This window comes from Cygnus olor, chromosome 18, assembly GCF_009769625.2.
Source record: "Cygnus olor isolate bCygOlo1 chromosome 18, bCygOlo1.pri.v2, whole genome shotgun sequence".
Classification (NCBI taxonomy): Eukaryota; Metazoa; Chordata; class Aves; order Anseriformes; family Anatidae; genus Cygnus; species Cygnus olor.
Window position 1 is genome coordinate 5609765 of NC_049186.1, and position 22381 is coordinate 5632145.

A 22381-nucleotide genomic window follows, 5' to 3' on the forward strand; every position below is an offset into this window, starting at 1 on the left:
AGTGTTTGCTGTTACCTTTATGCTGTGAGCTTGTCTTATAGATACAAAGGCTTTCCTGGCACTAGTGAAAGTAAATTATTGCATCTTGCTGTAGCTTGTTCTGGCTTTTACTGAGTACTTATGCTTTTGTCACATTCTCCTATTCTGGGTCAGTCTCATAATGTGAAGGAATCCAGCTTACCTCTCTGCAGTGCTCATCAAGGGGATCCTGTTGTCTTTATCAACTCTGATATTACTAGAAACAAATTTTCCCGTTCAGCTTCTCTTGGATATTCCTATAGCAAAGTTGAACTTCTAGCTTTGATTCTCATCCTTTCTCTCGTTTTCTCCATTTTCTTGCCTTGTCAGTACCTTTGTAACTTCAGAGCAAGGGGATAAAAATATAAAAATATATCTTTTGTGTTTCTAGACCTGCATGTGTGTTACAGGAATGGAAATGTTTGTTTTTTGTTTTTTTTTCCCTAGGGCCAAGAACCAGAAAAAGATGATTTTATTCCTCCAAGTAAATCTCTTCTTTGATTTATAGTGGGTTATCTTTGGGAGAGGGAAGTCTTGTATTTTGCAGCTGCATGTAATTTATGTAGCATCAACACTGGGGGTATCAATCCCTAGGCACAGGGGTTGGGCTTTTGGCTGTGAAAGCTTGGCTGGAGGAGATGAATCTGAGTTTAGATTTGGTTGGGGTGAAGATATGGAATGCATCTTTCTGAACATCTTTTCCAAACAAGTAAGAGAGAAGGAACGTTGTCTAACCTGACTTTTTAGGCTATGTCTGCAGTGTTTATGCAGCAGTATTCAATTGGAATGGAAACTGTTGAAATCAACTTTGCCATTTGTATCTGTGCTACATGGAGCCCTGTCTAGCAACATAGGTCTTACACTGTTGTAAATGAGTACCTGATGGTTCATGTTACTCCATTCACCCTCTTTATTTTTGGTTGGTGCTGGGGGTGGGGGAGGGCAGAATTGTTTTTCCTAAGAGCTGGGATGCCTTGAAAAAGGTCTTCTTGGGTTGGAGGGGTTTTGGAGAGCTGTTAATCTTAAACTAGCAAAACAGACCTTCTCATCCAGAGAAAGAAATCTCATTTTCCTTCTGCTACTCTTGGAATTTGTAGCTATTGCAGATGAAAGGGGTGCCTATAGTGGTTCTTGGGGTGACTGCAGGGAAGAGCATAACAGGCAATACTGGGCTGGCACCACCCCAGAGAGAGCTGAGATGTTCAATGCTATGATGCTACGATGCCTTTTTCCAAATGTCTCTTCTGTGACAGGTGCAGACTGCCCCTTGAAAGACGCCTCCAGCAGAAGAATCTCTAAGCTCACAGTGAAGGTAAGAGAGGCTGTTTAACGTTGACTCGTTGACTCGCAAAGAACAAAGCTTCTGCCTGTCCTGTTCTTACTCCTTCAGGGTTAGAAGTCCAAGGGGCACTGTGATTTCTGTAGAACATGTCTGAGTATCCCATGTTTCCTAGGGACGGGAACACTGCTTGAAGATACTGGAAGAAGCTTTGAGAGCCAACCAAAAGGTTCCAGCAGAAGGAAAAGGGTATGAGATGAGAGACAAGGGGTAGTGTATTGAGTCCCTTAACACAGGCCTACTCTTCCCCAAGCAACGTTACCACTTTCAGGGAACGCATTTTAATTTGGTCCAAGGATGTAGCTTCACTTAACAGCATCCTTCTTGTAGTCATGTTCATGATCAGACATGAGGATTCCTGTGTCCGATTCTGCTAAATCAGCTTGATCCTAGGAGTTGCAATTCCCCACTGCCCCACAAGATGGGGATAGTGTACTTCAAAACTGAGCAACTGAACAAGAGGACTTCGATTTAAATCTGTTCTTGCCACGTTTTCCATTCCCCAGCAAGTCACCACTACATCCTTAATTGGGAGTTATCACTTATTCTTGCACCAGAGGTAGAGAATTTTGTACTTTCTGGGAGATGCTTAAGCATTAGTGTTCCCTTTGCAGATATAGAAGTATGTCTTGCCAGAAATCACCCCAGCCTGTATTACAGGTCAGACCCTCATGCCTGTGCTGTGGAGCTGGAGTATGAAGCTTTCAGAACCAGTAAAATGGCTAACTCATACAAGGCATCTGTGCTAAAGAAGGTAGGGCCCAACATCTGCTGTTGCTTGCCCTTGCCTCTTAACATGGTGTGGCCTCAGCTCAAAGGGGAATAGAGTTTGTGTGGGATAGGTGAAGGAGAAAATCCACTTTCCCTTGGATGTCTTCCAAATCTTTCTTCTTGGCTTTGTTTCCAGGAGGAACCAGATTCGTGTTGGTTTCACATCGTCATTGGCTGTATTCTATGAGCTTACAGACTTTGGAAACCTGCATATCAGTGCAAGCTTATCCAGATATCCTCTAGGTCTAGCAACAGAGGGAATGGGAAATTCTTCAGATTGTTGCTGACAATAGAGCAGCCTAGGCTTAGGTTAGCTGGTTGCCATACATCTCCTTGAAGATGTTCCTGTTCTTGAGACAGGTGTATCTCCATATTTGTTTTGCCAGCTATGACTCTGAGTGTGTACAGAGGCAGGAATACATAAAGATTTTTAGTCACCAGGAGTTTGCTTCTGTTCTCTTTTCAGGTAGCAGAGATCAACAAAGCCTCAAAAGGAGGAGAGTTGTTCTCAGTCTTTGGGTCAGGAACTGGTGGTAACAGAAGCTTGGAAACAAAATCTGAGTCTCCAGCAGAGGAGGACTTCCTCCCTGCATCCCAGGTTTACTCGGTGAGTGCAGATGGGATGGACAATGAGGGAATGTTATGGCTTGCCTACCTACTTTTTTATGATTGTTTTTAAAGTTCTTTTTGTTTTTCTCATCTCACTCTAACCAAAGATGCTGTCTGTTTCCTTACTGTGGGGCTATGACGTTAGACTACTCTATTTGCATGATGTCTCAGTTGATGGTCATGATGATGAGTCAATTTTAGAGCCCTCCCCAGCTTACAGCTGTACGAACAGTAGTGTATTGTGCACATAAACTTGGCTCCTTTTAGAGTTCCGCATACAGGGCCTCCTTGCTGCTCTCATACCCTAAATTTTTTCTTCTCCTTCTTTCCTCCTTAGTTCAAACCCAAGCGCGTGGGAGCTGGGTTTCCAAAGAGTTCCAGCTTATTCCAGACAGCTTCAGAACTGCTGACAATCCAGGAGGAAAGCAATACAAAGCTTGTCAAAAAAGAAGATTGTCCAAATGAGCAAGACAACAGCAACTGTAATCTGGAACTAGACAAGAGAAACCGCGTGCTCCAGAAGAAAGAAAAAGCAAAAAAAGAAAAAGCGAAGTGTGAGAGTTCTGAGGTAGAACTATTCCTTCCTGAAAAGAAGGGACAGCAACCCAGCCCAGACACAAAAACTGCCCTTTGTGATAGCCCTGCTAAGAAAGCCAAAGTTAGCAAAAAGCAGCAAATGCTGGCAGAAGCAGCCAAAAAAGAATCACAGGATATTTCCAAGTTCTTCTCCCTCTCCAAAGGTGGGTCTAAAGCCAAAAGTTGCAGCACAGCAGAGGAAGTCAGCTGTTCTGCAAGCACACTACCTCAGGTTTCTTCTCAAAGCGTATGTCAAGAGAAACCAATACCTCAGGGAAACGAAGATGAGTCTGGAGAGGATGTGACTGCACAGTCCCAGGCAGAGAATGAAGAGCTCGGGGAGACAGAAGGAACATTGACTGAGAAGGAGGAGGAAGGAACACTGACTGAGAAGGAGGAGGATTTTAAGACCCAGCAGGCTGCTGAATCTGATCTCCTTCAGGAAGAACTTGATGTAAAATCCAGGTAATATCTTTACCTCTCTCCTCCCTTTGTTACCCTGTTAAGTAGCTGCAGGGCCCCATCAGGCTTGCCCTGGAAACTGGGAATCCATGTCAAATTTCTAGGCTGGTGAGGGAAATTCCTGCTTTACCATGGAGAGTCTCTTGGCCGCTGACAGTGACTAATTGGAATGAATTAAATTGCCCTTCTCTCCACTCTTTCCTCTAGCGTTCCTGAAAATGTCACAGAAACTGAATTAACTGTTGTTGGGGAAGGTCAGAGTGGGAAGCGACCAGGATGGGATGAGGTAAGACTTTAGTGGATGCCGATTTCCTCTCTGTCTGCTCTCCTTGTTCCAAGTTGCTCTGTGGAAGTGATGCTCCTGGTCTGAACTTCACCTGATAGCGTTATTTAGCTGGGGAGAGCCCAGCTGCAATTGCAGTGGAGAGGAGAACTGTAGATGAGTTGCCCTCCTGATGTGTCCCTGCCACCCACGGGGCCAGTGTCAGCAACTCAGACCGCAGTGGACAGCTTCCACTGCACTCTGCTGTTTCTTGTCTGCGACACTTGACCGTACCTTTTCCTGATAACTTGCCTGGGATGATTCTCTCCACCCCCTCTAGATCTGTAACTATTAATAGCGAGATGCTTTCTCCATTCATGGGAACAACCACAGGTCAGTGACCCATGGGACCACTAAAAAGGGAATCACGTGCGCAGCCTTCCTTGCCATTCAGTCTCTGGTTCTGCTGTTGGCATCCAAGCCTGCCTAGCAGCTGTCTCTGCTGAACAGTGCAGTTTTCTCCTTGCTCTTCTGAGTTGAGCAGGAGTGTGGCGCTTCTGAGGTGGTCAGTTCTTCCTGAGGGGTGCGCGCTCAGCAAACATCCTGGGAAACCTTTTCCTGTGAGCCTCTCCTGTATAAAACTGGGTCTAGCAATTAGCTGCCCTAATGAGAGTATAGGGAAATAGGTGGTAGTCTGATAGGGTTTTTTTCAAAGCCCCTTTTATTTGGGAAAATGTATTGTGTCTGCGGAGCTTCACGTCCCCAAGAAGGTCCATAGGTTCCTGCATGATATCCACTATAGGAAGAGCCTGCAGGATGCTGCAGAGATTCATGTTCTCAGGAGGAAGTGGCTGCTTGAAAGTGTAATGCTGCTGCAGGAATTAGCCATTTAGGTTTTCTTCTGTTCCATCTGCAGGATATGGAAAGTCCCGCAACAAAGCGGCTACGGACAGCAGCAAAATCTTCTATTCTGTCCCAGCCAGAAAGCAAAAGTGTTGGTCCAACGAAGAAGAAGGTGACTTTTGATCCAAACTTATCACAGTGTGATAAAGAAGGAGCCAGCAAGACCATACAGCCAGCGACCAAAGGCATGTCCCTCAAAGAGACAGCAGACATCGTTGTAAAATATTTGACCCCGTTCTACAAGGGTGGCAAATTTGCTTCCAAGGTAGGCACAGCTCAAGACCCTCTCAAGCAGAAGGAGACTGCATCTCTCCACTTATCTGGGGCCCTAAGAAGAGAACGATGGTATGGATACCACATTTAATTTCCAGGTCACATCCTGGTGTGTGCTGGTTTAGTGACTAGGTGCAGCAACTCCCCTCTTGCAAGCAAGGGTTTGCGTGTGATTGAGAGCAGTATCTTGTTGGTTCCACACTTGTGATTGTTCTTGTTTTCGTACTAAACGCTGGTAAGTTTTTAGGAACTCCTACCTGTGGAGTGGTAACAGACCAGGTTCGGTTTTGGTCTGGTTTACCTGGTGTATTCTGCAAGGCAGCACGTGCACGAGCGTGCTCCTCCAGCACTACGGGGTCAGTGCATTTGCAGGCTTGTAGCACTCCTGTGGTATAATTCCGTGGATGGTTTGTGCTACAGCCAGCCTGTACTAAGGGCAAGACAAATGCAGAATTAAGCCTGGTGAATTATTGATGTCTGCTTTCTGCTCTTTATCCTCCCTCTCTCTGCAGGATCTGTTTAAGGGCTTTGCTCGGCACCTGTCTCACTTACTGACTGAAGATCAGAACCCTGCCCGCAAGACTGGTGAGTTGGCAGCTGTAGAGAGCACCAAGAATCTTGGTTTCTTGTGATGCTAAATGAATTGATGGCTCTAGAGGGGGCAGATGTCTTAAGTATCATCTCAAAGGTGATGCTGCTTCTCTTGCAGTGAAGGAAGAAGCACAGAGACTCATTAAGGAGTTTTTCAAAACACGAGTCAGATGTGAGAGCGAGACAGACTGGCAGGAGCTGCAGAGCTCGGAGAGATGATCCTTGCATCTTGTTTGTCGCTTCCTTCTTCCAGTAGTGGGACCAGGGGATCTTGAAGAACTTAGCCACGGAGGGGTTTATGAAACTGCAGAAGTGAACTTTCTTTCCCTACTGCATTTTTGCTCTCTTCTGCCTGCAGTGCCACCTTAGTGACACACATTTCCACAAAACCAGTTTCTGTGAACCTGTGGAGAATTTCTCCACTAACCAGAGCACCGAGGTCCTCCAGTACCTTGTGCCAAGAGGTACCAAGTCTCCGTCTGCTGTGTAGGTTAGGGGCTGCTGTCTCAGATGTTTTGCAGTGCCTCCAACTTCTTCCCTGCAGCGGTCTGGGAAGGCATCTATCTGGGACTCTGCTTTGGGATGGCATCCTCTTGCTTCCTAGATGGCTACTCCTCCTGCTCCCCCATCCCTTAGTTCTTATTTGTGTTACCAATAGAAGCCTTATGCTACAAATGAGTTCACATGCTTTTGCTCAGGGCTGCTAATGCTGAACTTGATGTTTAAGTACCTGGATGGAATGTTTTTCCTTGGCGGGCAGCAGGGGAGTGTTTTGTTTTTACTCTGCAGGCAATGCCTACTTTCTGAAGGTAGAGAAATTCAGATTCTTTTTGTTTTAATTCCAACTTCCTTTTTTTTTTTTTTTTTTTAACTGTCTGGTTCTGCCTGCCCTTTAACTTAAGTGGTGATGCTGTCTTGGTATTAACCTCTCTAGTAGTGGCACCAAGGTTGCCAACACTTTTCCAGCATTGCTTGTAACCCCTAAAGCCATATCTGCTCCCTGTGCCTCACCCACAGCCTGCAGTACAGAGGGCAATGCTGCTGTTACTACTGGTTAATGTACTGCTGTGGCCCTCAAGTTGACACTGTGGTGCCTCTGCTGCTATATTTATGTAAGGACCTGGACTGTAGGGTATCAGTGGGCTTGAAATAACCTGATTCCCTGGCACAAGTCCTTTCTCTTGGGTTTTAGTTGGGTTCTGTCTTTTTTCCGTGCTTACAGAGGCTGGTGGCCTCAGGCAGTATTGCTGCTAGAGGAATCTGCAGCCTGAGAAGCCATGAAACAGGCTTTTGAATTACTGTACTCACCAGATGATTATTTTTATGTGCTGAAGGGTATGTGCAGAACTGACAATAAAACAGTGTTATTGCAGCTGTGGACTCTTCCTGGAAGTTTTTTCTTACCTATCATATAGACCGGTCTTAGATATATTAAGACTCCATCACTGTAAACTTAGACATGAAAGCTTGCTCTTTTTATCTGAGCAGGCAAGCCTGGGATGGGAGGGGTGGGAAGTTTGTAGCAGCAGACAGCTCCAACCCCAATAGCTGCAGGATATTTCTAGCTAAGCACCAGGAGGAGAAGAACCTGGAAATGTTTATCTCAAAAGTCACTTTCATCTTCAGCTTTCTCTGCTCAAGGGGAGGACAAAAGGGCTTTTACAAGAAGCCTTTTATACAAAGAACTATTTTTTCAGCTGCTGCCTGCTGGTTTCTGCTTCACCTTCCCATTACAATTTTTGTTACATCAGCTATCTACAGGAACTCCCATATAAGGTTACTATCTCCAGCGTTCAGTGCTTGTAGAGTTCAGCTGCTGCCTGGGTGAACTTTTCAGAAATTTTGTGCAAATCGTAAAATCAGAGGACGTCCAAAAGGGCATGGGGGGTTTGTAGCACGGTGCTGAATCACCATGCAGAGCAGTTCTTCAGATGAGTGCGTTTCTACGTAAGGCAGCAAAAGCTCAGAAAGAGAAAGGAAATAAGGATGAGTTAAGCTTCAGAGATGGTCTCTATTCCTTTCTTTCATGTTGCTGTGGCACTTCACCTAGCCTTGCGATAGTACTGGTGAAGGGAGAAGGTGCAGTACACACCTCAGCAAGGACCTCCCTGGCCACAGCAAGCAACACTTGCAGGCAAGTTCCTGACAGGGAAGCTACTGTGCCTACTGCTGGCATCAGCTCACCAGCAAGAAGCTGGGCATCATGGCTTGCATTAAGCAACTCTGGATCCCTTTTCCAGCCAACAGCGACCACCTTTTCCTCCAGCTTTTCCAGTTAGCTGCAGGTCACTCATCCCAGGTTAGATGTAAAGCAGTGTGTGTCATCTCATAGCTTCAAAATAGCTATTATGCAATTATTTTATTACAGTCTCCTGTAATAAACCTTTTAGTTCAGTAGGATAGCTGTAGCAATAAAAATAAATTAAGTGTTTTAATACAATTCAAGACACTCTCCTATACGGTAATACCCGTTCCCCTCGAATACATTTTTCTCCATGGGCATGAAACCACGATGCAAGTATGACAGCTTCATGGACATGATTGACTTCTTTATAGCAGAAGGAAAAATAAGTATACGCATACATCAGTAAGAAATTAATTAACAATAAACATTCTTACCATTGCAGCTCAATCTGTGCCCTAGCAGATGTAGCAATTGTATATTAACACTTTTAACACAATTGGATATTAACACTGATCTGCTTTGCAATTAAGATGCTGTCTACAAGCTCCTGCTTCACAAACCCTGCTACAGGGCGTCTTGCATATTGATAGAGAGAAGAAGCTGGTCTATGGAAAATGGCAGCAGCCAGTGCTGTCATTTCATAACCCTGGCTTTGCTTTCTGATACACAAATCTCTAGCAAGCATCAGTCTTTGCTCATGAGCCTTAATTTAAAAAAAGAAAAAACAGTCCCACAGTGCATAGCTTGCAGGCAGATGCTTGCATCTGTTCAGCTGCTCTGTGCTGGCTCAGGCTATGAAGAAGCAATGGAGTGGAAAGGGTGTCTTGTGGGTTGTTCAACCAGTGCAAGCGTCGCTTCAAGGAAGAGGACTTGGCGACTGAACAGCAGGTCACAAGGGGTGAGATTACAGCCCAGTCCATCAACAAGCACACCATCACTGTGGTGGCAGTCTTAGAAAGCAGCTGTCTGAGATCACGGACGTTTCTGGGACAGACCTCTCCAGGGGACAGGCAGGGAGCACTGAACAAGCTCAAAGGAAACTGGTGCTGTTTTGCTTGGTCATTCGTCTCCTTAGGCTTTAGCGATGAAAATCTGTTTTATCCAGGATGACAACAACCGTGTGATACATTTCTTTAGCCTGTCAAAACACAAATCAGTACCAGTCATTCTCTACCCCAGAAATGGCTGCTTCTCATAATTGAATATTGCCATAATTAAGCATCTTCCCATAAATTACGTCCCATAATTAAATACCGAGCAGGCACTGGGATTTCAAACTGCACTTTGGGAACTGGTAAATGCAGTGTCTCCATCCACCCCGGGACAGAAGCGAACAGCAGGCTCTTAGCAGAGGCTCAGCTGGGGAGTAGAGGGCAATTTCTGAATTGCCCGGAGGAAGCTGTGTGTCAGGGCTGATCATCTCACCTGTGACAGTTCAAGCCACAGAGACTTGGGACTGGCAGCGGAGCCATAGTTCAGTTCTATGCCGGGAAGCCCACCATCAGAGGTAGGCCGCAGGGTTCGCATCTTCTGCAGCTCTTTCAGTGGGATGACGTGGGAGACTGCCTGCGTAAGGAAAAAAGCCACAGAGCATTATCTGGTGCAGTCCTTTAAGAGCAAAATGATCTGATTCTGGCCAAGGAGGATTCATCTCAAGAATTTCTTGAAAGCTGAGGCAGACTAGGGCACAGGGCAGAGTAAACGGAAGGGCTGCAGTAATTGCTAGGCTCCACTGCCAGTGCATCCCTGGAACTCCTACAAGACTAGGCCAAATAGGAGTGTGTTTTCTACACTTAGTTTTACTGTGCACCATGCTTGTTTGCATGATCACTGCTGGACTCGCAAAAGAGCTCACGCCACTACTAACTGTTCTACTGCTCTTGTCACTGGCTTTGGGCTAGGGCTGCTGTTAGAGTGAATGGCTGCGATGCACATAAATACAGCCTCTTCCTGCACAAGTCCTAAAAGTCAGAGCTAACACCTGAAAGACATCAGGGCTTTGGACACTGAGGAAGAATTATCTGGCATACCTGGGTGATGTTATCCACCACAACGATCTGTTCATTATTCACACCAAAATAGCAGGGCACAGGGATTGTGCTGTCGCTCACTCTCTCTACAAAGTAGAAGTTGTAGCCAAAGAAGGGCAATTTCATCGCGTGCTCTGTAAGAAAGCAAAAAGGTGGCATTCAGGCAGCAGCTTCCAGCCAGCAATCTACTGCACCTGCCTAAGGTGGTCAAAAGAGGCAGGTGCACTTTTTAGTGCAATTGACTTCTCCCACCACCCCTACACTCCTAGTGTTTAACTGTCAGCAGCCTGGACGGATGCACCATTCTTTTCAGAACAGAAAGCAGATGTGCAGACAGAATATCAATTAAAGCACAACCCATACAGGGCTCTGAAAGTTTTCTGCAGACTTTTACCAAAAGGTGGGACTTCTACCATGATGACCATGCTTGGGAGCATATGCCAGTCTGCAGAGAAAGGCTCTTAGGGAGTCATGTGTCATGGGTCATTCCAAGCCCCAAAGATCCTTGCCAACCTCATCAACTGTCCCAAAAATGCATTCAGAGGCAGCTTCCATCACAATCAGAACAGATTACTACCCAAGTAGATCTGGATGTCTCCTCACCTATGAACTGGATTTTTGCATCCAGTGGTTGGAGTGGCTGCCTGTTTCTCAACAGCATCCCAAGATGGTTCTGCAGACTCTGGGGGTTGATTTGGGACTGCAAAGGCTTTGGTATGTACTCCTTCAACTCCTCCCTGTGCCAAAAAGCAGAGAGTAATTCACCCCCTGCCCAGCCAAAATCAAAAGATAAACCAGGGGGGAGTTAGAGAAAGGAGGGGAGGTGGCAACAATTTTCAGTAGAGGGGCCGGAGGCAAGGGTGGAGGGGGGAGAGAGAAGAGCACAACGGGTCACATCTAAATTGGTTAATGTGGGAGGAAACAGAGACAGTTGAGACCATATTTGCACAGAAAAGGCTGTGTACCACTGACTAATACACTAACAGAAATCCCTCCTTTCTGGAGACAGCAGGAGCTCTTCATGCAAGAACTGTAGCATATAAGTAGAGCTACAAGGTGTTTCTTTCACAGGCAGTCTCAGCTGAAAAACACCTTACACTATTTGTCTTGCCCCTGTGCTGCCATAGCACTACACAGAGCAGAGTTTCCCACACCCAGCAGGGTTCTACCCTTGCCCCTGATGCTGTAAGGGGATTTGATGGTGATATTACCTCCACACCTTCATCTCTGTTACATGGCTACAGCTGAAAGCTCGTACACTTTGTTCTTGGTACTGCAAACACATGGCAGCCTAAAGGAATGTTTGTGGCACCTTCATGCCTTGAACTCCGCAAGAGTCACAAAAGGAAACGTGGATAAGGGATGGTCTGCATTAGGAGTGTGAACAGCAGGTAAACTTTCTTGGTTACAGGAAGGAGTCAGACACTCAATTACATTCATTAATGACTTAAGCTCTCCAGAATTGTCCACTCCTATCCAGAGTAGTTTCAGGCCCCTGCCCCCTAACCCATGTGGTGCCAACAGAGACCCACCCTGAGACAAACATACCTGAAGGGAACGGAACTCTCCTGCTCTGTTTTGGCCCAGTGCTGGAACAGAACCAAAATGCCCACCTGCATCTCCAATTCTTGATCATAGCTCAGCAGCATCTTCCCATTCAGGTAATCCCACAGCATCTGAGAGCACAGGAAAGGCTTTGTTAAACCTGACAGAAGGTGCAGGCAGGTCTAGGCAGCGCCAGGCTGCAGAAACCCACATCCTGCCTCACAGATTGCTCAGGCTGATAACTCTAAAACAAAGGCTTGTTGGGCTCAGGACGAGCATGCAGAACTGCACAAAGCATGTCTGGAGCAGTACAGCTCTTGGGCTAGGGCCACACAAGCACCGCCTTGTTTGCCTCCATAGCATCACTTACATCACTTATTAGTCATTCCCAGAAACAGCATGCAAAGCCAATCAGCCAAAGCCCTCACACTTCTTCAGCCCCTTTGGGACATCCCCACTGGCCTCTCCTCTAATTCTGCCCCTGCTAGAGAGGTTCCTGGTGCTCGCAGTGCCCTTGTTGCTTACCTGTCCATAATGGACATCAATATAAATTTTGTTCTCAAAGTGCAGAGGTGTCTTCCAGATGAGTCTGCGTAAACTCACAGTCACCAACGCGTCCTCCAGCAAATAATCATGAAGATATTCCTCTGTTCTCATCGGCCTCACCATTTTACCTATATATTTATGCAGAGAGAGGGTCGTCACTCTTGGTGCTGAGACAGTGAGCTGAGCTCCACAACCTGGGAAAGGAGCCTTCCTGCACTCCTCTGTTCCACCCTGCCCCTAACAACTCCCAGCATCAAAGGGACACAGACCCCACAAAGACATACACCACTTTAAGGAACAAGCAACACAGCCCCTGAGAAGGCACAATCCCTAACCTTAGTACAGAGGTTAACTCCTGAAGAAAAACCTCCCCAGAGCCAGAAAGGGCAGGGATCTATTCGAAAAAGTAGCTGTGATTCTCGCTGTTGGAGACACTGCTTTAAGAAAGAAGCTAGAGCTAGTCTCTCTTTACTTGCCATTATTATTGCTGGCACTCCTGATGGCAAAAAGAGCGAATTCCCGCATCTCTTCTGGCTCGCCTGCCCCCATCTGCTCACAGATCTCCTGCATGAGCTCCCTGACCACCTGAAGCAAGGAAAAAAGCAGGTAAGTACCATGGCCAGGCAAGCCCAGTTCAGCCCCAGAACCGTTAGACATACTGGGCCTGGTGGAAGGCAGCAGTACAGCTCTGGCCGCTGCAGAGAGAAGCAGGCTGGGTGAGGCATCCCAGCGCTGCACAGGCTCCACAGAGATGGGCTACTGTAGGGATTCTTAGGAAGGGTGTGGGAAACCATCACAGAACTGGGGGAAGCATAGGACAGATCCAAGGGCTGACAGCTAAGCAAATTCTGTGGTGTTGCTCCAAGTCCAGATGAATGGAGAAATGCAAAGCAGAAAACTCACAGTGAATGTCCTGATTCGGGCAACGTATTCCACTCCTCCAGGCATCGATATCTCTAGCCGGCGGGCACCACGTCCTTTCTGCAAAGGACAGTCTTTAGGCAGCAAGACACACAGGATCCCATCCGCCCCACAACCCTTTCTCCCTCTTCGCTCCTCATCTCATCCTCCCACTACTTGCCCGCAGTACCTGACTCTTCCCCGCCCACATCCCTGTCTACTCCATGGCATTTCACTTCCCACTTCCCTTACGGACACATGCCTGATGTCCTTTCTTGGAACAGTAACTGCTCTTGCTTCCCACTTCTTCCATATGTAGCAACGCTTCACTTGGCACCTCCTGCCAAGCCTCTGCCCTCCCTCTCTTCCCAACATCCCCACTCCTCTGCCCGTCAGTACCAGCAATGCCTCTAACTCCACCGGGAAAGGAAGGTGGCGACGACCCCCATACATGAAATTTTTCCGCAGGTTGCTCTGACAGATCTTGGCTATATCTGTAGGAAAAGAAAAAATGCTGAGCCAAGCAGATGACTAGGCATTGTCTCCTGCAGTTTTGGGTCTTGCTGGCTGTGTTGTTTAACACAGTGTCAACATGAGGAGAGGAAAGAGACTTCACCATCCCCTACTCTGCCAGGAAATGTCCAGATCATGAGGAGCCAGCCCCGGACAGTGCCTAGAGCAACAGGAGGACACACGAATGCCAAGACAGAACTAGAACCCTCTTTTCTGAGAGGATTCAAACCTGAATACTTCACAGCTGATGACTCCTGAAGACCACAGCCTGACTTTCCCCCAAGATCTAGCTACCAAAATGGACTTAAGTCACAGGGATAGGCTAGGTGTCAGGGAGAGAGACAATTCCACTTTGTTTGGGTGAAGATGCAATAGAAAATGACCTCTGCAAGCAGAAAGACTACCTATACAAAGCAGACTTTTGCCTACAAGTTCAGCTCCCTCAGTATCCCACTCATTTCTCCTGCCTGACAAGATAAGGGAGATTTCCTAATTGGACCATGTCCCCACCTAGATCCTGTCTCCTTTCCTTGACCGCTAGGCCTTTGTAAAAAGCAGGCAGACATTTATTCTACAGGACACACAAACAGCCATACCATGGTGAGTGCTGGATGGATCACTGCTGGCTTGCTGCAGAAACTTGGTGGCGTAGGGCATCAGGATTTTGGAAGGGAGGAAGTACCCAGTGAGCAGGTTTAGGAGCAGCCAACCGCGCAGCACACTCTCCCTGTGGGATAGAAAGAACTGTGGGCACCTTGGAACAAGACAATTCCTGCTCCATCCAGCTCAAAGTGAACCTCCACCCTTCTGACCACCTACAGGAGGTGCCAGTGAACAGAAGGTGGTGGCCCTTGGTCAGAGTTTTCTTATGCTGAGGAAAGGTCGATTCGGCTACTCCAGTAACAAAGAAAGGGAGTAGTCAAGGCCACTCTGATGCCACTGTTGCCATATCACAGGGCAGCATGGGGTCAGTCCAGTCCTGACTGCTGTGCCAGTTCCCCAGGGCTGTGAAAAGGCAATCAGGGCTCGGAGCAGCACCACTGCCGGGAGCTACCAGAAATGTTTACCAGTGCCCTGACACAGCAGCAGCCAGAGACACAAGGACAAATATCCATTGAGACAAAAAAGCCAAACCCAGTGACTGGCTAAAATTCCTGATTGCTCAACAGAAGCCCAGCAACTGAGCAGCTGAGGACAGTACGCCATTAAGGGGCAGCCTCTCCTCCAGCCCCGCTGTGCACACAGTGAGGCAGACAGTTCCCCTCCAGCCAGGCATGCACAGGAGCTGACACTGCTGGTACTTACTCTTTATGGTTGAGAGTGACTTGTTTGATGACCTGGCAGTAAACTTCATCGTGCAAATTCTCCTTCTCCTTGCACAGCTGCATTCAGAGAGGAGAAGAGAGCATCAGAGAGGCTCCAGGTCATCTCTGTTCCCTTTCTCTTCCAGCTCCTGAGCTTTGCCAGAAAATCGCAGACTCCCAATGTGACTTAAAGCTTGGGCATCGCAACCTCTGGTCTGTAATGCTATGTAGACCCCAAGAAGCAGGCAGGCTGTGCTCTCATCCAAAAAGTGAAGCCCAGGGAAAGCATTTACATGCACAGATGCACACAAACCCCTGCCCATATTTTTTAATCAGCCTCTCTGTTTCAGCTCCTTTCCTCACATAGGGCATTGTATTATGGCTCTCCCCGCCCTCCCCCTTCCCTGCAAGGTCTTGGCCCTTTATTCCCACTGGCACTTCAGCACCTTGCCCAGGGGAAGGTCACAAACCTGAAGGATTTCAAGGATACATTGAACATCATTCTGGTTCTTGGGTTTTGGCTGATCTCCCATGAACCGCATCAGAGCTGCAAAGCAAAGGACAATATTTAGGTCTAGGCAGAGGTGATCCTGCCATGGGGCAGGCGATAGACTAGACAATGTCCTGAAGACCTTTCTGCTCCACAGGCTTTAGTAGGCTTGCACTGGACAAGTGTTCTGGGTGTGGCATCAACCCAGGCAGTGTGTGTTCTTGGACACTCTGCAAAAGGCAAAGTGTATTTTGCTGGATGCTTTCAGCAGGACAAAGGTGGCTGTTAACAGCAGAAGTGTATAAGGAGCTCTTTTCTCTATTTTCCCCCTCTGGTGCCCACGTGTGGCCAACCAAGAGCATCCCAATCAATTGTGCCACGTTTTGTCCTAAGGAATACTTACTTAGGAAGTTTTTCGTAGCAAGTTCATTCAGTTCAGTATCAGAGTACTGGAGCAAAGATGCCGGGATTGGGACCTGCAGGGCCCAAACACAAAGGTAAGCTGGGGAGGCAGATCAGCACAGAGCTGTGCTGCAGGCTTCACAGAAGACAACAGCTCCTAATATCTTGACGGCGGCATTGAGGAGTAGGGGTCACCTATATTTCTGCATTGACTGGAGCCAAAAATCTGCCCTCTGCACTTTGCCATGTGGGGACAAAGCTAAAGGTGATGCTGGAGCTGGGATTCTGGCTGTAACCACAGGGGAGAACTGGGCTCACCTTGGTGTGGTGGACCAGGTCAGCTATACTCTTCTTTTCAGCAGGCATCCCCTTCGATCCAAACCTAGCCAGAGGAGAAGGAACATAAGCCAATCCAAGAAATATCCCCCAGAAATGGCTTGGTGTGCATCAGGCTACACAGGAGTCTGTGTATGCCTGCTCAGGAAGGACCACAGCTTACTCACATGGACTGAGCCTCTCGGAAGTAGGCTGCGGCAAAATCCATCATGGTATAATGATCACCAGCAGGGACTGACATGATGCTGCTGTTTTCTGATATCACGCTGGGAACAGAGCCCTGCAGGGACAGACACCATAGTCTCCCTGAAAGGTCAGCTGAGGAACTGCAGAGTGCATTCTCCTTGTCTGCAAGACCTGGAAAGGTCTCATCTGTGTGTGGTGCCTCTGCTCCCATTATGATAGTATTTGAGTGCCTCTATCTCCAAGGATTAAGCAGTCATCTTCTTCCCCCTAACTCTGGAGGTCAGACACTACACCAGGGCCATGGACCTATCCTGGCAGGTCCCACAGAACACAGCCATATCCCCTAGCAGTTCCCCAAAGACAACTCACCTCCCTGCTAGTGTTCCTGCCCTCCGAAGAAGCTTTCATGCTCTTCCGCAGCCCTCCAAATCTGTCCATGCTGGTGCTGAGGTAATCAGGGGCTGCAGCCAATTGTACCAGGTTGGTGGGGAAAATACCAGAGCGGCCACCAGTGGAGCCAAACTGCCAGCCTGAAGAAATAGGGGAGAGGAGGAATCAGGAACCATGGCAGCTACAGAGGGAAACAAGCAGCGAGGCATCCTACTGGCAGAGGAGAGCATCAGTCTCTGACCAGGCTTTCCTGCAGCCTAAGTTAACATACCGTATAACTGTGGCAGAACAAACAATGTGGGTCACAGTCAGAGAACTGGAGAGCTGAAGGCTGGCAAGGCCAGCCCTTAGCAGTCTGCTTTGCTCTGGTTTACTCAACAGCAGCATGTAGGGCTTCTGGGCACCATGGGTCCCAGTGGGCCCTTAAACACAGTCCCACCTTTCCTGTTGATCTCAATAAACTCCCTCACCTGGCTCCAGGCCTTGCATGGGCAGTAGCTGTATGAGGTCACCCTTCTTGAAGCTAAGGAGGCTCTTATCATCCGTGACATAGCTGCGCAGAGCAATGACATAGTTGGTATCCTGGGAAAAAAGCAATGGGGAGGTCAAATCTTGTCCCGAAAACATGAGAGACCCAGACCACGTCACCCCATGGACCCTGTCAGGTCCACGTACGAAAATACTTCAATTCCCTGCTGCAGTACAGCCACTCCCTCACCTGCCTCAGCTCCTGGATGAAGGTTTCCACCATGGCCTTGATGCATGGAGCTTTCTGAGAGCGCAGAAAGAGCTGTTCTGTCGTCAGAGAGAACTCCAGGGCATTGCTGCCCTTCAGCTCCACTGACAGCACATCTGCAAAGCTAAGAAAACAGCCAGCATGCTCAGACTGCTTCTGCCAGAGCTAGGGGATGCAGAGCACGGGGATGGGAGCTCATTCCAAGGACTGAGAATGGAGACAGGCCTCAGCATGCTTCACAGGGTGGCCTTTCACCAGCACTCTTACAAGAGGAACCACACCATAGGCTGCTGCTCATGGCTTTCACCATGCCACATGAGGACCTCCTTTCTGAAGACATGCACAGAGTTGACTAATGCCTAGCACTCACTCGTTCTAAGCAAAGCACAGGTTAAGAAAGGAAAGGGAAAGGGCAAACTCATCAGAAGGAGGGTGAGTGAGTCACAACAGGCCCAGGACAATCCTAGAGCACACAGTGCAGCCAGGGAATTTTTCAGCTCACCCCTGCAGTCTACCTTCTACCCACTGAGGCTCTGAAAGCAACCGGCAAGTGACAAATGACATCCTGCAACTACCACCCATGTTTTTCTGCTGACCTGTAGCTGCAAAGGATTTTCAGGTGCTCAGGAGTATAGCCAGCTGCTTTCACTACTTTCAGCAGCCGCAGGCCTCGGTGAGAAACACCCAGGATCTGGACATCACTTCCATTTTCACCCTGTAAGAGAAGTGAAGCAGAATGCACCAAAGGCTCCTTCCCACGTGGAAAGGATGCAGGAGGGGAAGATGCTACCACATACACCAGGAAGGAGGCCCTGGGCTAACAGAGGTGTCAAACCCAGCAACATTTTCACAATAGTTTGGAAAACAGAGACTTCAATAAAGGAGACAGAGGAGCAGGACTCTGAGGATGCAGAAAGGCAAATGGGAGAACTAGGGGGACAGGAACACCGCTGTCAGCAGCCAAGCAGGTAGCCTGGACAAACAGAGAAATAATTAGGAAGGACATCAGAATGATGCAAATATGTAAGCAAGGAGAAAGAGGAGAAAGGTATAGAAAGCACAGAAGACTGAGTGATGTGTGGCCAGGTAAGGGAGGGGAAGCCAGGGCAGAAAGATCCCAGGTGAACCAGAGCTACACAACTACAGTAAACGTAGGGTGTGTTTAAAAGATTAAGACTCACATGAACTGGGAAAAGGCGAGAGAAATAGTTAGCCCAGTTATCCCGAGCAGCCAGTACAATCCTCTTCTTTATCCCATCCTCCTGAATGGACTGGACATCATTGCCAACCCGAAATTCCACTAGCAGGGATACAAAGCAGATACTTTCTCAGCAAGACAAACATGGCAAAGTCTCCCTCTGCCCAGGGAGATTTATTGCCACCATTCCCACTCAGTGATTACAGAGCAGCCATTAGCATGCAGAGGCGAAAGGATACCACAATGGGAAGAACCAAAATAACTTGCACATGCCAGTGTACCACTAGGTTTTTCTCCTCCTCTCCATCAAGCTCCCACCAAAGAAGACAGCTGGATTTTGGGACAACTCAAAATCCAATACTTAGGCTTCAGTTTCCTCTCCCCACAAGGCATGTATCATAATTAAGTTTTTCTGGCTCAGAGAAATTTCAGAACCCTGTTCTGGCCATTTGGAAGAGATAACCATGGCACTACACACAGCAAACACAAACATGCTTTCTTGCTGCAAGTGACAATTCTCCTCTGCCCTAAGTCCTGCCTGAAAGGGCTTGGAGGTTTGTTTCTTGTTTGAAACTAGATGCTGGGATGGGCACAAGGAGGAAGGGAGGATGGGGCTGTTAATTACTCAGCAGGTCTTTCATCTTGCGCTTCTCCTCTCTGGAGATCCGAAGGCAGGATCAGAGAAGGTGTCGCGCATGATCTGCAAAAGAAGGAAACAAAGAGGCTTCCATGGAAAGGCTGAGTGTTTTGAGGCTGTTGAAAAGACTGAGTTCAAGAGAAGAAAGAGCAGGGGCTTGACAAGATGGACCTGGAGAAGGGACTAAGACCTCTAGAGACGCAGAAGTGAAGGCAGGTTATGTAATGTAATTATGGAGTTCTTTGTCTCTATAGCAGTCCCTGAGTCATACAGCAGTACATACCTGTTCACACAGCAAGTTCAGACAATAAGGGTGACTGAAGTTTTCTTTGGGGTAAAACACCTGCAAGAGGAGGATAATATACAAAACTGAGGTTACGTATGTTTACAGATGTTGCACGAGTTGTTGCATCCCTTCCCAGGGATGTTGTATAATCCATGTGTCCTACTGCCAGAGAGGAGTGAATCAACCTCCAAGTCTAGCCAGGGACGAGAGACAGCAAATGGGAACAAAAGGACCAAATGTGAGCAGGGGTGAAGGATCAAAAGTAAAGTGGTGAGACCATGGGATGAGCTTTGGACAGTTTGGTGCACTTGATTTCAAACACATTTGTACTATTTACACAAAAAAGCACCGGGTAACAATGTATTTACTTCATTTGTCGATCTCTCACTGCTTTACAGGGGAAGGGTAGGACAGGCAGGAAAACTGAGACACATGAGTCAGCAAGGCAGAGTAGGACCTGGATTCCTTGACTATCAGATGGACACGTAACTCCCTACTCCTGCGTCATATGATGTCCTCTCTGAACTGCCTTTGTGTTCTTACATCACACTGGTTGCATGTGACAAAAAGCAATTTTAACCAAATGTGGGACCACTTCCCTCCCCGTACAGCCAGCCCTCAGCTAATCAGCTGTACCTCTTTGCGCAGAAAGATTTTCCAGGCAGGGTTGACATAGGAAAAGCTGACACTGGCAGTTAGCTTATACAGCTGGGTCTTGATACCATCATCTTCTATTGAAGTAGAGCCTGGGTGAGAAGAAAAAGCAGTGAAGACGGGCTTTGCTGACTACAGGGTCACCTGTCAGAGACTTACCAAGAGAAAGGGTACGGTACCATGTGCCTGACTGAAGATTATTATAAGGAACCCTCTTGAAGGACAGTGATCAGCTAACATGAATGCATGCACAAAAGTCATCAAGTGATAGCATGTATATTAGCCACAAAGTTCAGTGCTTATAATAAAAACACTCCAGAAACAGGGAGCACACAGTGTCCCAGGCAAACTAGTGCCCCTGCCCCTGTTCTTAAACTCAAAGACACAGTTTCACCCTGTGTCATTATAAAAAGGCTATTAAAAGGATTCAAAAGGACATAAAAGCTCTTTCCTGAGCTTGCGGACTGCAAGTTTCTAGCACAATGCATCCAGTACTTGCACTGGATTTTCTCTCTGCAGGAGATCTATTAAAGATAGGCTCAGTTGGTAGGCAACCATTCAAAGGTATTGCTCTATGAGGTAGGAATGTCTTCATTTACGCAGTCACAACTTTCGAAACTTCAGAGTTACTAGACAATCGAGAAATGCAGAATATCCCACAGTTCAGCTGTTTCTATATCCCTATTCAAAAGAACGTAGGGAATTTTCAGGCTAATCCAGTTACCAAGATTTGCTTTCACAGGACTTCCTAAAGATCCATCTTTTAAAACAAAGAGGGAGGGAACACAGGGAAACTCTTTTATAACTGGGAAGCTACTGTGGGATGGAGTCCTACAGTAATGTGCTTGGGCTGGCTGTTTTTGCACATTATAAAATGTGATGCTGATGAGCGTTTTAGATAGCTTGAAACACATTGGTACATGCGGCCAAAACAGTTGCCAAAGTATTATGTGAATTACTGCTCTGGGCTCCCACTGAAATTCAGAGGCAAAACCTAGGGCTGAATAACACTTCCAAACTACTGCTGGAAAGAATTAGCTATGCCATTTTTCAAGTGGGCAGTACCCAAACAGCTTCCTTATGCGTCCAGCGTCTCAGCTCTCCCAGGATCCCGTTCTTCCACAAAGAACATTCCCTCATTCCTCAGCCTATCTTTAAGGACCCTCCAGAGGCTCTAGAATGTAAAACACCTGCCTTCCCACTCCTCCCTCGTCTAAAGTCCATCCACTGGATTGCAGCTTTAACAGAGTAGCTATGCTTCAAGTAGGCAATAAAACATGTTGTGGACTGGACCTTGACAGAGCTGTAGCCCAAAGGTCCTTTCTTTATTTAGCTCCATTTTTCAGAGGGACCCAGCCCTTCCTTCGTCATTTGTACCTGACATCCTGCGCTGGAAAGAGAGAGCTGGGAAGCACCATGCTGAGCACTGGGCCAGGCTCAAACTGTAGTGACAGTCTGATTTCACACGGACTGCTCGGTCTTTGGCCAGCTGGCAAATGACAGATCACGTGCTGTGACTGTCCCAGGCTGCTAGGCTGAATCTGCCCCATTATCTTCTATCAAATCCCGCTTGTGAGAAGTCAACACTCACCCTTCGCTGTGGATTCCTGCGAGCCTTGGTTCCCAGGCAGGAGAGATGCGGGCAAAGGTGGGGGAATAGGGGGAGCAAGAGGGGCCTGGGAATCTGGTGGGGTACTTGATGGCTGGCTGAAGATGGACAGGAGAGGCAACTGTTTCTCCTTGATAGAGCTAGAAGCTGAGCCTGGCTTGGGCTTGGGAGGTGGAGGTGCCCCTTTGGGACTCTTCTCTTGCGGTAGGGGGGGAGGCTGCAAGACAGCAAAACCATTCGATACAGTCATTCTCTGCATCACTACACGCTGACTGACACGGCTGTTAGAAATAATACCCAGGACAGCAGCCCAGCCCTGGGAGCAACATCTGTTTGAGCACAAATACCAGAACCTTCAAATCAGCACACGGTCTGCAAACAAATGAAGATCAAGCAAACCCAGGTGCAGAGAAACAAGTATTTGAAATTGGACCTTATAGTTGGGAAAAGGAGAAAAAGGCATTAATAGGCCAAGACATCAAGACCTTGGGGCCAAATGTGAGGAACACGAATAGTTGTCTCTCAGTTGCTTGCTTCCAAATCGGTCCTAAACATTCCACAACAGGACTTGCTGCAGCAGAGCCCTTTCTCCAGGACCTCAAGGGACTTTACAGACTGCAACCCAGGAGG

At 47.6% G+C, this 22381-nt stretch overlaps 2 protein-coding genes across 9 annotated transcripts in view; one reads left to right on the forward strand and one right to left on the reverse strand.

Moving 5' to 3' along the window:
- RECQL5 (RecQ like helicase 5) overlaps positions 1-7176 on the forward strand; it is a 38742-nt gene extending 31566 nt beyond the window's left edge. For 3 of the 8 annotated variants that reach the window (XM_040530062.1, XM_040530056.1, XM_040530057.1), the window contains exons 11-20: positions 466-502; positions 1272-1330; positions 1473-1546; positions 2018-2111; positions 2595-2735; positions 3075-3778; positions 3983-4061; positions 4954-5205; positions 5726-5798; positions 5902-7176. In XM_040530062.1, coding sequence (XP_040385996.1) covers positions 466-502; positions 1272-1330; positions 1473-1546; positions 2018-2111; positions 2595-2735; positions 3075-3778; positions 3983-4061; positions 4954-5205; positions 5726-5798; positions 5902-6023 — 1635 coding nt within the window. In that variant the 3' untranslated portion in view covers positions 6024-7176. The remainder of the gene's footprint in view (positions 1-465; positions 503-1271; positions 1331-1472; positions 1547-2017; positions 2112-2594; positions 2736-3074; positions 3779-3982; positions 4062-4953; positions 5206-5725; positions 5799-5901) is intronic. The other 5 variants (XM_040530059.1, XM_040530058.1, XM_040530060.1 and 2 more) reach the window with 3 other exon arrangements.
- A 1824-nt stretch (positions 7177-9000) lies between these two features.
- MYO15B (myosin XVB) overlaps positions 9001-22381 on the reverse strand; it is a 48887-nt gene continuing 35506 nt past the window's right edge. The window contains 25 exon segments of the mRNA XM_040530940.1: positions 9001-9127; positions 9415-9555; positions 10020-10153; positions 10623-10756; positions 11568-11695; positions 12090-12238; positions 12587-12695; positions 13014-13091; positions 13410-13504; positions 14120-14250; positions 14829-14905; positions 15298-15374; positions 15721-15793; positions 16038-16101; positions 16223-16335; positions 16611-16771; positions 17102-17213; positions 17350-17491; positions 17964-18082; positions 18549-18667; positions 19191-19244; positions 19247-19265; positions 19486-19545; positions 20125-20234; positions 21734-21968. Of these exon segments, the coding sequence (XP_040386874.1) occupies positions 9068-9127; positions 9415-9555; positions 10020-10153; positions 10623-10756; positions 11568-11695; positions 12090-12238; positions 12587-12695; positions 13014-13091; positions 13410-13504; positions 14120-14250; positions 14829-14905; positions 15298-15374; positions 15721-15793; positions 16038-16101; positions 16223-16335; positions 16611-16771; positions 17102-17213; positions 17350-17491; positions 17964-18082; positions 18549-18667; positions 19191-19244; positions 19247-19265; positions 19486-19545; positions 20125-20234; positions 21734-21968 (2694 nt within the window). The 3' untranslated portion in view covers positions 9001-9067.